General features: G+C 44.5%; 1 protein-coding gene across 1 annotated transcript in view; it reads right to left on the reverse strand.

Annotated features, from left to right (window-relative positions):
- Positions 1 to 15924, reverse strand: part of LOC139267193 (dystrobrevin beta-like) — an 843282-nt gene that overhangs the window by 148637 nt on the left and 678721 nt on the right. The window contains exons 15-16 of the mRNA XM_070885122.1: positions 13822 to 13907; positions 9779 to 9892 (exon numbers count right to left, since the gene is read on the reverse strand). Of these exons, the coding sequence (XP_070741223.1) occupies positions 9779 to 9892; positions 13822 to 13907 (200 nt within the window). The remainder of the gene's footprint in view (positions 1 to 9778; positions 9893 to 13821; positions 13908 to 15924) is intronic.

Below are 15924 nucleotides of genomic sequence, written 5' to 3' on the forward strand. Positions count from 1 at the left end.
GTAAATCCAGATCGTAACCATCCACCGGTTGACAAGCTCTGTGTGAACTTTCTTTTGTTTTAAATTTGCAGAATCTCAATTAGTGTGATCATTGCTAGGTGTGTATGGGCTTGTACCTCTTTTTTTGAGAGGACAGGTGGACAGCCTGCACCACACTCTGTCTATGTCCCCTATGGCTGGCCAACAAGTCGCACAAGGTATTGTTCAAGTAGGAAATCCCTGTCCGATTTCCCCATGCTGGACAGAAAGACATGGCCAACATTACAAGCCTCCCCTCAGATCAGGAACTGAGTGGAGTGGGGATTGAAGTTGCGACTTGCCTTTCTGTGCGTCGTGCTCCTGTGATACTGCTCTTTCCGCGAAAGATTCATCAAGACCGGTTCACATACTGCTCAACAGGTGCAAACTAACTCAGCAATGGAGAATCATGTTCTGTGATTACTATTTGTGTCATTTTGGGAAGGAAGCTGAATTGAAGATTCATTGAAGATAATAGGCATAATTTCCTTGATGGGAAACATAAGACAAGCAGGAACATCACCTGCAGAACTAGGAAGTAACAAGGACAAAATCATGAATTAAAGGACTGTATTTTTAGAAGGGTTAACTGTTATGTATGGAAAAAAAGGCAGACTGAACACTGTGAGCTCAAAGTAAAGTTATTGCAGGTCTCTGGAGTGCCTCTCCAACCTATGAGGCCTCCTTAAATACCTGTGCTCCCAAGGGATTATAGGATCCGTTGGGACTCCAGCGGATGAGCCCTCTGGTGGCTGTACAGAGTAAATACAAGTTTACAAATATAACACTCCCCCCACCAAAGTCAATAGTGTAACTATTTACAATGTGAGTCGATCTGGGGCCCTTCTTGCCCTGGTTGATCGTCTCGGTGTGAAAGCTGGTACTGTTGAATCATTTGTTGGGCCCTCACTGGGCTGCTGTGCAGCTGGCCTTGCTGGACTGCCTGGTGTGTTGGGCCCTGCTGGGCTGCTGTGGATGATGGATTCTGCTTCGTGGTCAACCGTGGTGCCGGTTGCCACCGGTGTGTATGTTGGGGGATCAAAAAAGGTAGGGTCCAAGGTGGGTTGCTCAGGATAGTCCGTGAATCTGAGTTAGATTTGGTCCAAGTGTTTCCAGTGAATGAGTCCATTTGAAAGTTTGACCAGAAACACCCTGCTCCCCTCTTTGGCCACGACAGTGCCGGGAAGCCACTTGGGACCTTGTCCATAATTCAATACAAATACAGGATCATTGATTTCAATCACACATGACACATTTGCGCTATCTTGGTATGTACTTTGTTGAAGCCGCCTGCTCTCTACCTGTTCATGTAGATCAGGGTGAACGAACAAGAGCCTTGTCTTAAGTGCTCTTTTCATGAGCAGTTCAGCAGGTGGGATCCCAGTGAGTGAGTGGGACCTGTGTGGTAGCTAAGCAGGACTTGGGATAGGCGAGTCTGCAGTGAGCCTTCAGTTACCCTCTTGAAGCCTTGCTTGATGGTTTGCACTGCTCTCTCTGCCTGACCATTGGACGCTGGTTTAAACGGGGCAGATGTGAAATGTTTGATCCTGTTATGGGTCATGAATTCTTTGAACTCAGCACTGGTAAAACATGGCAGGTTGTCGTTCACCAGGACATCGGGTAAGCCGTGTGTGGCAAACATGGCCCGCAAGCTTTCAGTAGTGGCAGCGGACGTGCTAGCCGACATTATCTCACATTCAATCCACTTGGGAGTACGCATCTACAACCACAAGGAACATTTTATCCAAGAACGGACCTGCATAGTCGACATGTACCCGAGACCATGGTTTGGAGGGCCAAGACCATAAACTTAGCGCCGCCTCCCTGGATACAGTGCTTAACTGCGAGCATGTATTACATCATCGGGAACATTCCTCCCACATCTAACCTGTCCAGTCCCGTCAGAATCTTGTTAGTTTCTAAAAGATCCCCTCTCATCCTTCGAAACTCCAGGTATAAAGGTTGATCCAGTCTCTCCACATATGTCAGTCCCGCCATCCCAGGGATCAGTCTGATGAGCCTTCGCTGCACTCCCTCAATAGCAAGAACGTCCTTCCTCAGATTAGGAGACCAAAACTGAACACAATATTCCAGGTGAGGCCTCACCAAGTCCCAGTACAACTGCAGTAAGACCTCCCTGCTCCTATACTCAAATCCCCTAGCTATGAAGGCCAACATACCATTTGCCTTCTTCACCGCCTGCTGTACCTGCATGTCAACTTTCAATGACTGATGAACCATGACACCCAGGTCTCGTTGCACCTCCCCCTTTCATAATCTGCCACCATTCAGATAATATTCTGCTCTCATGTTTTTGCCCCTAAAGTGGATAACCTCACATTATACTGCATCTGCCATGCATTTGCCCACTCACCAAACCTGTCCAAGTCACCCTGCAGCCTTTTAGTGTCCTCCTCATAGCTCACACCGCCACCCAGTTTAGTGTCATCTGCAAACTTGGAGATATTACACTCAATTCCTTCATCGAAGTCATTAATGTACATTGTAAAGAGCTGGGGTCCCAGCACCGAGCCCTGCGGCATTCCACTAGTCGGCCTGCCATTCTGAAAAGGACCTGTTTACGCCGACTCTCTTCTTTCTGTCTGCCAACCAGTTCTCTATCCACGTCAGTACATTACCCCCAATACCATGTGCTTTAATTTTGCACACCAATCTCTTGTGTGGGACCTTGTCAAAAGCCTTTTGAAAGTCCAAATACACCACATCCACTGGTTCTCCCTTGTCCACTCTACTAGTTACATCCTCAAATAATTCCAGAAGATTAGTCAAGCATGATTTCCCTTTCATAAATCCATGCTGACTTGGACCGATCCTGTCACTGCTTTCCAAATGCACTGCTATTTCATCTTTAATAATTGATTCCAACATTTTCCCCACTTCTGATGTCAGGCTAACCGGTCTATAATTACTCGTTTTCTCTCTCCCTCCCTTTTTAAACAGTGGTGTTACATTAGCTACCCTCCAGTCCATAGGAATTGATCTAGAGTCGATAGACTGTTGGAAAATGATCACCAATGCATCCACTATTTCTATGGCCACTTCCTTAAGTACTCTGGGATGCAGACTATCAGACCCCGGGGATTTATCGGCCTTCAATCCCATCAATTTCCCTAACACAATTTCCCACTTTATAACTGTATCCTTCAGTTCCTCCTTCTCACGAAACCCTCGATCCCCTAGTATTTCCGGAAGGTTATTTGTGTCTTCCTTCGTGAAAACAGAACCGAAGTATTTGTTTAACTGGTCCACCATTTCTTTGTTCCCCATGATAAATTCACCTGAATCTGACTGCAAGGGACCTACGTTTGTTTTCACTAATCTTTTGCTCTTCACATATCTATCGAAGGTTTTGCAGTCAGTTTTTATGTTCCCAGCAAGCTTCCTCTCATACTCTATTTTCCCCCTCCTAATTAAACCTTTTGACCTCCTCTGCTGTATTACAGAATTCTCCCAGTCCTCAGGTTTGCTGCTTTTTCTGGCCAATTTATATGCCTATTCATTGGATTTAACACTATCCTTAATTTCCCTTGTTAGCCACGGTTGAACCATCTTCCCCGTTTTATTTTTACTCAAGGCAGGGATGTACAATTGTTGAAGTTAATCCATGTGATCGTTAAATGTTTGCCATTGCCTATCCACCATCAACCCTTTAAGTATCACTTGCCAGTCGATTTTAGCCAAATCTCGTCTCATGCCATCGAAGTTACCTTTCCCCAAGTTCAGGACCCTAGTCTCTGAATTAACTGTGTCACTCTCCACCTTAATAAAGAATTCTACTATATTATGGTAACTCTTCTCCAAGGGGCCTCGCACATTTCACCTTTGTGCCACTGGAATCGCTTTATCTCTTCCTACATTTCCACTCGGATACTGGAGCAGCTCGCGTGAAGCACACAGCTTTTGACGAGGGGTAATAAGGCGTCCGGCTTGTCCAGGTTTTGATCTGCCGGGCAGTGACGGGTGATTGCTCACTCTCAAATGCTTCCATAACCATGACTAAATTTGCAGGCTGCCTCATTTCCACCCACATGGTGGGCAATGGCAGCCGACTGAGAGCATCGCGCAGTTTTCTGTCCCTGGCCTGTGGCGGATGGCATAGTTGAATGCTGACAACGTGAGCGTCTATCTCTGGCTGCGGGCCGATGCGCTGGTATTTATCCCTTTACTCTTGGAAAACAGGGATATGAGTGGCTTATGGTCAGTTTCCAATTCGAATTTTAGCCCAAACAGATATTAGAACTCAGCAGAGGAGGATAAAGGGTTTGATTAGAGCAGTGAAAATAGAGTACGAGAGGAAGCTTGCAGGAACATTAAGGCGGATTGCAAAAGCTTCTATAGATATGTAAAGAGAAAAAGGTTAGTAAAGACAAACGTAGGTCCCCTGCAGTAAGAATCAGGGGAAGTCATAACGGGGAACAAAGAAATGGCAGACCAATTGAACAAGTACTTTGGTGCGGTATTCACTAAGGAGGACACAAACAATCTTCCGGATATAAAACGGGTCAGAGGGTCTAGTAAGAAGGAGGAACTGAGGGAAATCCTTATTCGTCGGGAAATTGTGTTGGGGAAATTAATGGGATTGAAGGCAGATAAATCCCCAGGGTCTGATGGACTGCATCCCAGAGTACTTAAGGAGGTGGCCTTGGAAATAGCGGATGCATTAACAGTCATTTTCCAACATTCCATAGACTCTGGATCAATTCCTATGGAGTGGAGGTTAGCCAATGTAACCCCACTTTTTAAAAAAGGAGGGAGAGAGAAAACAGTGAATTATAGACCGGTCAGCCTGACATTGGTAGTGGGTAAAATGATGGAATCAATTATTAAGGATGTCATAGCAGCGCATTTGGAAAGAGGTGAAATGATAGGTCCAAGTCAGCATGGATTTGTGAAAGGGAAATCATGCTTGACAAATCTTCTGGAATTTTTTGAGGATGTTTCCAGTAGAGTGGACAAGGGAGAACCAGTTGATGTGGTGTATTTGGACTTTCAGAAGGCTTTCAACAAGGTCCCACACAAGAGATTAATGTGCAAAGTTAAAGCACATGGGATTAGGGGTAGTGTGCTGACGTGGATTGAGAACTGGTTGGCAGATAGGAAACAAAGAGTAGGAGTAAATGGGTACTTTTCAGAATGGCAGGCAGTGACTAGTGGGGTACCGCAAGGTTCTGTGCTGGGACCCCAGCTGTTACATTGTACATTAATGATTTACACAAAGGGATTAAATATAGTATCTCCAAATTTGCGGATGACACTAAGTTGGGTGGCAGTGTGAGCTGCGAGGAGGATGCTATGAGGCTGCAGAATGACTTGGATAGGTTAGGTGAGTGGGCAAATGCATGGCAGATAAAGTATAATGTGGATAAATGTTAGGTTATCCACTTAGGTGGTAAAAACAGAGAGACAGACTATTATCTGAATGGTGACAGATTAGGAAAAGGGGAGGTGCAACGAGACCTGGGTGTCATGGTACATCAGTGATTGAAGGTTGGCATGCAGGTACAGCAGGCGGTTAAGAAAGCAAATGGCATGTTGGCTTCATAGCGAGGGGATTTGAGTACAGGGGCAGGGAGGTGTTGCTACAGTTGTACAGGGCCTTGGTGAGGCCACACCTGGAGTATTGTGTACAGTTTTGGTCTCCTAACTTGAGGAAGTACATTCTTGCTATTGAGAGAGTGCAGCGAAGGTTCACCAGACTGATTCCCGGGATGGCGGGACTGACATATCAAGAAAGACTGGATCAACTGGGCTTGTATTCACTGGAGTTCAGAAGAATGAGAGGGGATCTCATAGAAACGTTTAAAATTCTGACAGGTTTAGACAGGTTAGATGCAGGAAGAATGTTCCCAATGTTGGGGAAGTACAGAACCAGGGGTCACAGTCTAAGGATAAGGGGTAAGCCATTTAGGACCGAGATGAGGAGAAACTTCTTCACCAAGAGAGTGGTGAACCTGTGGAATTCTCTACCACAGGAAGCTGTTGAGGCCGATTCACTAAATATATTCAAAAAGGAGTTAGATGTAGTCCTTACTACTCGGGGGATCAAGGAGTATGGTGAGAAAGCAGGAATGGGGTACTGAAGTTGCATGTTCAGCCATGAACTCATTGAATGGCGGTGCAGGCTCGAAGGGCCGAATGGCCTACTCCTGCACCTAATTTCTATGTTTCTATGATGCATTTTCTTTACCCCATAGACACACTCTAATGCATCTTTCTCAATCATGCTGTAGGCTTTCTCAGCCTTAGACAGACTCCTGGATGCATAAGCAACCGGTTGCAGTTTCCCGAAATCATTAGCTTGTTGCAATACACACCCGACGCCATATGATGACGCATCACATGCTAGTACCAAACGCTTACATGGATCATACAACACAAGCAATTTGTTTGAGCATAACAATTTTCTCGCTTTTACAAAGGCATTTTCTTGGCTTTTGCTTCAAACCTATCCGTCCCCTTTCCTAGTAAGACATGCAGTGGTTCTAACAGTGTGCTGAGACCCTGTAAGAAGTTACCAAAGTATTTCAGGAGTCACAGAAACGACCGCAGCTCCGTCACGTTCTGTGGCCTTGGTGCATCCTCGATTGCCTCCGTCTTCGCGTTGGTGGGCCTGATACCGTCCGCCGCAATCCTCCTTCCCAAGAACTCCACTTCAGGCACCAGGAAAACGCACTTCGAGCATTTTAACCTGAGCCCCACGCGGTTGAGTCGACTAAGAACCTCCTCCACGTTCTGCAGATGCTCGACTGTGTTCCGACCTGTGACCAAGATGTCGTCCTGGAAGGCCACGGTGTGCGGGACTGACTTCAGTAAGCTATGCATGTTTCTCTGGAATATCGCCGCCGCTGATCGAATTCCAAATGGGCATATGTTATAAATAAAAAGACCTTTTTGCGTGTTGATGCAGGTGAGGCTCTTCGATGATTCCTCCAGTTCCTGCGTCATGTAGGCTGAAGTCTGATCCAGCTTCGTGAACGTCTTTCCTTCCGCCAGCTCTGCAAAGAGGTCGATGGCCTTTGGTAGTGGGTATTGGTCCTGCAGGGAGAAACGATTGATAGTTACTTTGTAATCGCTACAGATTCTGTCTCCTTTGAGGAATGGAACGATCGGGCTGGCCCACTCATTGAACTTGGTGAAATGATGACCTCTCGTTGCAGCTGGTCTAGCTTAATCTCTATCTTTTCTCTCATCATGTACGGGACTGCTCTCGCCTTGTGATGGATGGGTCGCACCCCCGGAATTAGGTGGATCTTCACTTTTGCTCCTTGGAATTTCCCAATGCCTGGTTCGAACAGCGAAGGGAATTTGTTTAAGACCTGGGCACACGAAGTGTTGTCAGCAAGCGATAGCGCTCGGACGTCATCCCAGTTCCAGCGTATTTGTCCCAGCCAGCTCCTGCCAAGCAGCGTGGGACCATCGCCCGGTACCACCCAGAGTGGTAGCTTGTGCACCGCACCATTGTAGGAGACCTTTACGGTAGCACTGCCGATTACGGGAATCAGTTCTTTCATGTAAGTTCTTAGTTTCGTACGAATTGGACTGAAGAATGGCCTTGAGGCCTTGTTGCACCACAATCTTTTGAAAGTCTTTTTGCCCATAATGGACTGGCTCTCACCCGTGTCCAGTTCCATTGACACCGGGATTCCATTTAGTTCAATATTCAGCATTATCGGGGGACAATTCATGGTGAATGTGTGCACCCCATATACCTCTGCTTCCTTGGTCTGAGGCTCTGGTTCATCGTGATCCTTCGTGGATCTGTCCTCCTCTGCAACATGGTGGTTTTCAGGTTCAACAGATTAGCAGCTCGCCTGCACATACATTGTTCCACAGCCCTTGCAAATATACCCTTTGAATCGGCATGAATGGAAACGATGATCACCCCAGCAGCGCCAACAAGATGTTAATGGCCTTGCATTCATCACCCTTGATGATGGACTCTGAGACATCTGCGGACGTGCAGCTGCAGACATGTGTGACCTGCTTTGTACATTGCGATTCGAAAACAACATCACTTTGTTCACAGTACTTGTAGCAGCTCTTGCTGAGAAATTTGCTTAGTATTGTCACTGGTGGCAATGAACGCCTCAGCTATCGCTGTGGCCTTACTCAAGGTTGGGGTCTCTACAGTCAAAAGTTTGTGAAGTATGGTTTTGTGGCCAATGCCAAGTAGGAAAAAGTCTCCGAGCATGTGCTCCAAATGTCCTTCAAATTCCGCAATGTCCTGCAAGGCGTCTTAGCTCGGCGACATAACTCGCCACTTCCTGGCCTTCAGACCTTTTGTCGGTGCAGAATTGGTACCTCGCCATCAGAACGCTTTCCTTCGGGTTCAAATGCTCTCGGACCAGTGTGCACAAATCATCGTATGATTTCTCCGAGGGTTTCGCTGGAGTGAGCAGATTCTTCATGAGGCCATACGTTGGTGCCCCACAGACTGTGAGGAGGATTGCCCTTCGTTTGGCAGCGTTCTCTTCCCCATCTAGCACATTGGCCACAAAGTATTGGTTGAGTCGCTCCACAAAAGTTTCCCAATCATCTCCCTCCGAGAATTTCTCCAGGATGCCCATTGTTCTCTGCATCTTTGGGTTCGCTATCTGTATCTTGTCGCCAGATGTTATGTATGGAGAAAGAGTCAGACTGAACAGTGTGAGCTCAAAGTAAAATGTGACCGTAGTCTTTTATTGCAGGTCTCCAGAGTGCCACTCCAATCTGTGAGGCCTCCTTAAATACCTGTGCTCCCAAGGGATTATGGGATCGCTTGGACTCCAGGAGAAGAGCTCTCTGATGGCTGTACAGAGTAAATACAAGTTTACATATATAACATTAACTATTCTAACTCACTAAAGACACAGAATATTTTTCCCTTGCTGGGAAAATCAGAGTAATTTCAGATAATACAACATCTCCCATGGACTGGGGAATGAAGGACACTTATGTGCAGAAGTTGTGAAAAAGTTATGATTGTGCATTTGTGGAAGACAGCGAAATATTGCAATTATATAAATATGTACCCCCACTCAAGGCACAAAAACCCCCAAGCAGACACTGAGCAATGACACAAGACATCTCAACCAAAGATCTTGCTGAAGCTTTGAAACTCTTCGAATGGAGCAGAAGGCAAGCCTCAAACGAAAGGACTACGGAGGGGGAGTTGTTGGAATTATTAAAAGATGGGATGGTTAAATGGTTGAGCAAGTGTACTGATTTTTTTTCCTGAAACCCATTGATTGGTAATACATTTCTTTTGTTGCTAATTTTATTCTTCGTGGTATCTTGAGATATGGGAAGCAAGTGGCAAACCAATCTAGCAGCTCAAATGAAAGATTCTTTTTTAATGAATGGCAATTTTTTTCAAAGCTGATGAAACAATAAGTATTTTTGATTGGTTGCTTCTAGTGAGGAAATCTGAACCAATTAGCTTGCTTCACACTCGACAGACATGCCCAACGCAAAACTTTTAGCTACACTGATAGATAGTTGTGTATAATTTCTAATTAAAACAAAGACAATAAAATATTAGTAACCAAAATATGTGCATGATAAAAATAACCGATGTGTTCTGAAAAGCACCAAGTGCTGCCTCATGTTATTTATTTTGAAACAATTGAAGTAATGCTAAATTTCCCTGCACTTGGCAGGAATCGGCAGTTCGTTGATCTGAGAATAGTTAGATGCTGTTGATCAAAACAAAACAGACAAACAAAGTAAAAAGTATAACCTGACATTTGTCAGACCTTACCTCAGTAGCCTCAGTTCAGCTAATAGGGTAGGATTCTGCTGCGCTTTTTCTGGGGTTGGTTGTGAGGCCTGCTCATGTTCTAATCTGAGACGTTGGATTTCTTGAAGGATCTCCCTGAAAACAAGACCAGCAAGATGGGAGAGTGACTCTGAAAGATATGGCGACAATTCCACAGATGACTGTGCAAGTAACACAACAATGCCTTGTAATTCACCCAAGTGGAGCCGAGGATAGAGACGGCCCACAGAGGGTCGAAGACCTGCAAAGAAAAATCATCAGGCAAAAAAACCCATCAGAAGACCTTCAGGGGACCCCCACTGAGGTAAGTCGTTGTGGAAAAAAAAATGTTTACTAACCTTTTTTTCAGGATCTTCATACCTACCGTCGGGGACAGACCAGCCTCCAGGCAGCGGTCCTTCCCCATTCTGGCGCCGACTCCCGCCCGCACCAATCTGGCATCTCGGCGGGCGGGCGGGAGGTCAGCTGCGCCACTTTTGGCCGTCCGCTGACGATTCTCAGCGGCTCTCCCCTCCCGCCCGCTCCAGCCCACATCGAAAGAGGCACTGGGCAGATCTTAGAAACATAGAAACATAGAAACTAGGTGCAGGAGTAGGCCATTCGGCCCTTTGAGCCTGTACCACCATTCAATAAGATCATGGCTGATCATTCCTTCAGTACCCCTTTCCTGCTTTCTCTCCATACCCTTTGATCCCTTTAGCCATAAGGGCCATATCAAACTCCCTCTTGAATATATCCAATGAACTGGCATCAACAACTCTCTGCGGCAGGGAATTCCACAGGTTAACAACTCTCTGAGTGAAGAAGCTTCTCCTCATCTCAGTCCTAAATGGCCTGCCCCTTATCCTAAGACTGTGTCCCCTGGCTCTGGACTTCCCCAACATCGGGAACATTCTTCCCGCATCTAACCTGTCCAGTCCCGTCAGAATCTTATATGCTTCTATGAGATCCCCTCTCATCCTTCTAAACTCCAGTGTATAAAGGCCCAGTTGATCCAGTCTCTCCTCATATGTCAGTCCAGCCATCCCTGGAATCAGTCTGGTGAACCTTCGCTGCACTCCCTCAATAGAAAGAACATCCTTCCTCAGATTAGTAGACCAAAACTGAACACAATATTCCAGGTGGGGCCTCACCAAGGCCCTGTACAACTGCAGCAAGACTTCCCTGCTCCTTTACTCAAATCCCCTTGCAATGAAGGCCAACATACCATTTGCCTTCTTCACTGCCTGGTGTACCTGCATGCCAACTTTCAAGGACTGATGAACCATGACACCCAGGTCTCGCTGCACCTCCCCTTTTCCTAATCTGCCGCCATTCAGATAATATTCTGCCTTCGTGTTTTTGCCCCCAAAGTGGATTACCTCACATTTATCCACATTATACTGCATCTGTCATGTATTTGCCCATTCACCTAACCTGTCCAAGTCACCCTGCAGCCTCTTAGCGTCTCCCTCACAGCTCATACCACCACCCAGTTTCGTGTCATCTACAAACTTGGAGATATTACACTCAATTCCATCATCTAAATCATTAATATATATTGTAAAGAGCTGGGGTCCCAGCACTGAGCCCTGCGGCACGCCACTAGTCACTGCCTGCCATTCTGAACAGGACCCGTTTATCCTGACTCTCTGCTTCCTGTCTGCCAGCCAGTATTCTATCCACGTCAGTACATTACCCCCAATACCATGTGCTTTGATTTTGCACACCAATCTCTTGTGTGGGACCTTGTCAAAAGCCTTTTGAAAGCCCAAATACACCACATCCACTGGTTCTCCCTTGTCCACTCTATTAGTTACATCCTCAAAAAATTCCAGAAGATTTGTCAAGCATGATTTCCCTTTCATAAATCCATGCTGAATTGGACCAATCTTATCACTGCTTTCCAAATGCGCTGCTATTTCATCCTTAATGATAGATTCCAACATTTTCACCATTACTGATGTCAGGCTAACCGGTCAATAATTACCCGTTTTCTCTCTCCCTTCTTTTTTAAAAAGTGGTGTTACATTTGCAACCCTCCAGTCCATAGGAACTGATCCAGAGTCGATAGACTGTTGGAAAATTATCACCAATGCATCCACTATTTCTAGGGCCACTTCCTTAAGTACTCTGGGATGCAGACTATCAGGCTATGGGGATTTTTCGGCCTTCAATCCTGTCAATTTCCCTTACACAATTTCCCGCCTAATAAGGATATCCTTCAGTTCCCCCAGCTCGCTAGACCCCCGGTCCCCTAGTATATCCGGAGGGTTATTTGTGTCTTCCTTTGTGAAGACAGAACCAAAGTACTTGTTCAATTGGTCTGCCATTTCTTTGTTCCCCATTATAAATTCACCCGAATCCGACTGCAAGGGACCTACGTTTGTCTTCACTAATCTTTTTCTCTTCACATATCTATAGAAGCTTTTGCAGTCAGTTTTTATGTTTCCGGCAAGCTTCCTCTCGTACTCTATTTTCCCCTTCTTAATTAAACCCTTTGTCCTCCTCTGCTGAATTCTAAATTTCTCCCAGTCCTCCGGTTTGCTGCTTTTTCTGGCTAATTTGTATGCCTCTTCCTTGGATTTAAAACTAGCCTTAATTTCTCTTGTTAGCCACGGTTGAACCACCTTCTCTGTTTTATTTTTACTCCAGACAGGGATGTACAATTGTTGAAGTTTGTCCATATGATCTTTAAAAGTTTGCCATTGCCTATCCACCATCAACCCTTTAAGTATCATTTGCCAGTCTAATCTAGCCAATTCGCGCCTCATACCATCAAAGCCACCTTTCCTTAAGTTCAGGACCCTAGTTTCTGAATTAACTTTGTCACTCTCAATCGTAATAAAGAATTCTACCATATTATGGTCACTCTTCCCTAAGGGCCTCGCACAACAAGATTGTTCATTAGTCCCTTCTCATTACACATCACCCAGTCTAGAATGGCCAGCTCTCTAGTTGGTTCCTCGACATATTGGTCTAGAAAACCCTCCCTAATACACTCCAGGAAATTCTCCTCCACCGCATTGCTACCAGTTAGGTTAGCCCAATCAATATGCAGATTAAAGTCGCCCATGATTACTGCTGTACCTCTATTGCACACATCCCTTATTTCTTCTTTGAGTCTGTCCCCAACCTCACTACTACTATTTGGTGGCCTGTACACCACTCCCACTAGTGTTTTCTGCAATTTCCTCACCTACATCCTTTGAAACCCTGGGATGGAAACCATTAGGTTTTGGGGATTTGTCAGTCTTCCGTGTCATTATATTTTCTAATACTATTTCCTTTCTTACATTAACTTTAGTGAGTTCCAGTCCTTCTTTCATTATTAGTTTCTCTGGAATGTCAGGTATATTATCCTCTTCCTCTACTGTGAAGATTAACACAAAGTAATTATTTAACCATTCTGCAATTTCCTTATTTCCACTTGCAATATTATCTGCATCTGTTTTTAAATGGCCCACCTTATCCTTGATTACTCTTTTTCTTCCGATACAATAGTAAAAAAATGTTTTGTGTTAATCTTGATATCCCTTGCAAGTTTCGATTCGTATTCTCTTTTGCTGCTCTTATTATCTTTTTTTGTCTACTGAAATTGCAGATGCTTTAGCAATAATAGATTCAGGAATTGTTCCTTTAGATTGGAAAATTGCAAACGTAACTCCATGATTTAAGAAAGGTGCCAGAGAGAAACCAGGAAATTATAGACCTGTTAGTCTAACATCTGTTAGGGGAAGTTATTGGCATCTATAATTAAGGACAGATTGACTGAGCAGTTAGAGAAATCTGAGCTGATTAGAAAGAGCCAACATGGATTTGTAAAGGGTAGGTCATGTCTAACGAACCTAATTTAATTTTTTGAGGAAGTAACTAAAGTAGTAGACAGGAATGTCAATGGATATAGTTTATATGGACTTCCAGAAGCTATTTAAAGAATCGGAGTAGGAGATTGTTTTATAAACTTAGCCAGTGATACAAAGCACTGCTAGAATCAGAGTTCCTGCGGTGTCACTGCTATATGATTTTAATGTGATTTTGCTTACCTGTTTTTGTTTTCCAGTTCTGCAATTAGCTGTCGCTGCTGCTTGTTGGCATCGAAGTTGAAAGCCATTTCTGATGTTGAACGCTGCTAAAATAATAAATAAAACATTTTAACAACCACATAATCAGCAGTTAATTTTATTATATTTTCCTGCCTTTCTCTCACCTCAATGCAATGTTCTACTTCGGCTGTCTCGATTGGGCCAATACTTGGTTCTGAGGTACATGATGCCAATGCCACTCTTTAGCTGAGCTGACAGATGATGTGAGATTCCTAGGACTTGTTTTCTCCCTCTTAGATAGTCTTCAGCAGCTTAGGGCACAATTAATGTTAACTGCTGGGTGTCGCCACCATGAAACAACAACAGGTTAGTATTGTTTCTCATTTCTCTGACTTGAGATCTGATGAAGGTTCTCTACGCCAGATGTTAACCCATTTTTTTCTATTTTCACATATAAACAAGGCTTCTGTGCATACTTATTTCAGATTTCTATTTTTCCCCCTTTTACCTTTAGTTGACTGGTGGTTTGTCTCATAGTAACATAGAAAATAGGTGCAGGAGTAGGCCATTTGGCCCTTCGAGCCTGCACCACCATTCAATATGATCATGGCTGATCATGCAACTTCAGTACCCCATTCCTGCTTTCCCTCCATACCCCTTGATCCCGTTAGCCGTAAAGGTCACATCTAACTCCCCTTTGAATATATCTAATGGGCCAGCAGAAAAATAGTGCAGTTTATCACACACACTGTTGGCCAGGCTATGATAAAGGATGGAATCACTGCAATAGTAGGAAACGATATTGGCTCAAATGATAAGGGTATTGAAACAGTTTGGGTGGAGATAAGGAACAATAAGGGGAAAAAGTCACTGGTGGGTGTAGTCTATAGGCCCCCTCTGTTGGTCGGAGCATAACCCAGGAAATAGTGGGGGCTTGTAAAAAGGGAACAGCAATAATCATGGGTGATTTTAACCTCCATATTGATTGGACAAATCAAATTGGTCAGGGTAGCCTTGAGGAGGAGTTCATAGAGTGCGTAAGGAAAGGGTTCCTTGAGCAGTATGTAACGGAACCAACCGGAGGCAGGCTATCTTAGATCTGGTCCTGTGTAATGAGACAGAATTAATAAACAATCCCCTCGTAAAGGATCCCCTCGGAATGAGTGATCATAGCATGATTGAATTTAAAATTCAGATGGAGGGTGAGAAAGTTGGATCTCTAACCAGCATACTAAGCTTAAATAAAGGAGACTATGAAGGTATGAGGGCAGAGTTGGCTAAAGTGGACTGGGAAAATAGATTAAAGAGTAGGACGGTTGATGAACAGTGGTGTACATTTGAGGAGATATTTCACAACTCTCAGGAAAAATATATTCCAGTGAGGAGGAAAGGGTGTAAGAGAAAGATAGCCATCTGTGGCTAACTAAAGAAATAAAGGACGGTATCCAATTAACAACAAAGGCATACTAAGTTGCCAAAACTAGTGGGAGGACAGAAGACTGGGAAGCATTTAAAAGCCAGCAAAGAACGACGAAAAAAAGGATTAAGAAAAGGAAGATAGACTATGAAAGTAAACTGGCGCAAAATATAAAAACAGATAGCAAGAGTTTCTATAGGTATATAAAAAGGAAAAGGGTGGCTAAAGTAAATGTTGGTCCCTTAGAGAATGAGACCGTCGAATTAGTAATGGGGAACAAGGAGATGGCAGAAACTCTGAACAAATATTTTGTATCAGTCTTTACGGTAGAGGACACTAACAATATTCCGACAGTGGATAGTCTAGTGGCTACAGGGCGGAGGAACTTAACACAGTCACAATCACAAAGTAGGTGGTAGTAAGATAATGGGACTAAAGGCAGATAAATCCCTTGGACCTGATGGCTTGCATCCTAAGGTCTTAAGAGAAGTAGCGGCAGGGATTGTGGATGCATTGGTTGTAATTTACTAAAATTCCCTGGATTCTGGGGAGGTCCCAGCAGATTGGAAAACCGCAAATGTAATGTCCCTATTTAAAAAAGGAGGCAGACAAAAAGCAGGAAACTACAGACCAGTTAGCCTAACATCTGTGGTTGGGAAAATGTTGGAGTCCATTATTAAAGAAGC

This window comes from Pristiophorus japonicus, chromosome 7, assembly GCF_044704955.1.
Source record: "Pristiophorus japonicus isolate sPriJap1 chromosome 7, sPriJap1.hap1, whole genome shotgun sequence".
In the NCBI taxonomy this organism is placed as follows: domain Eukaryota; kingdom Metazoa; phylum Chordata; class Chondrichthyes; family Pristiophoridae; genus Pristiophorus; species Pristiophorus japonicus.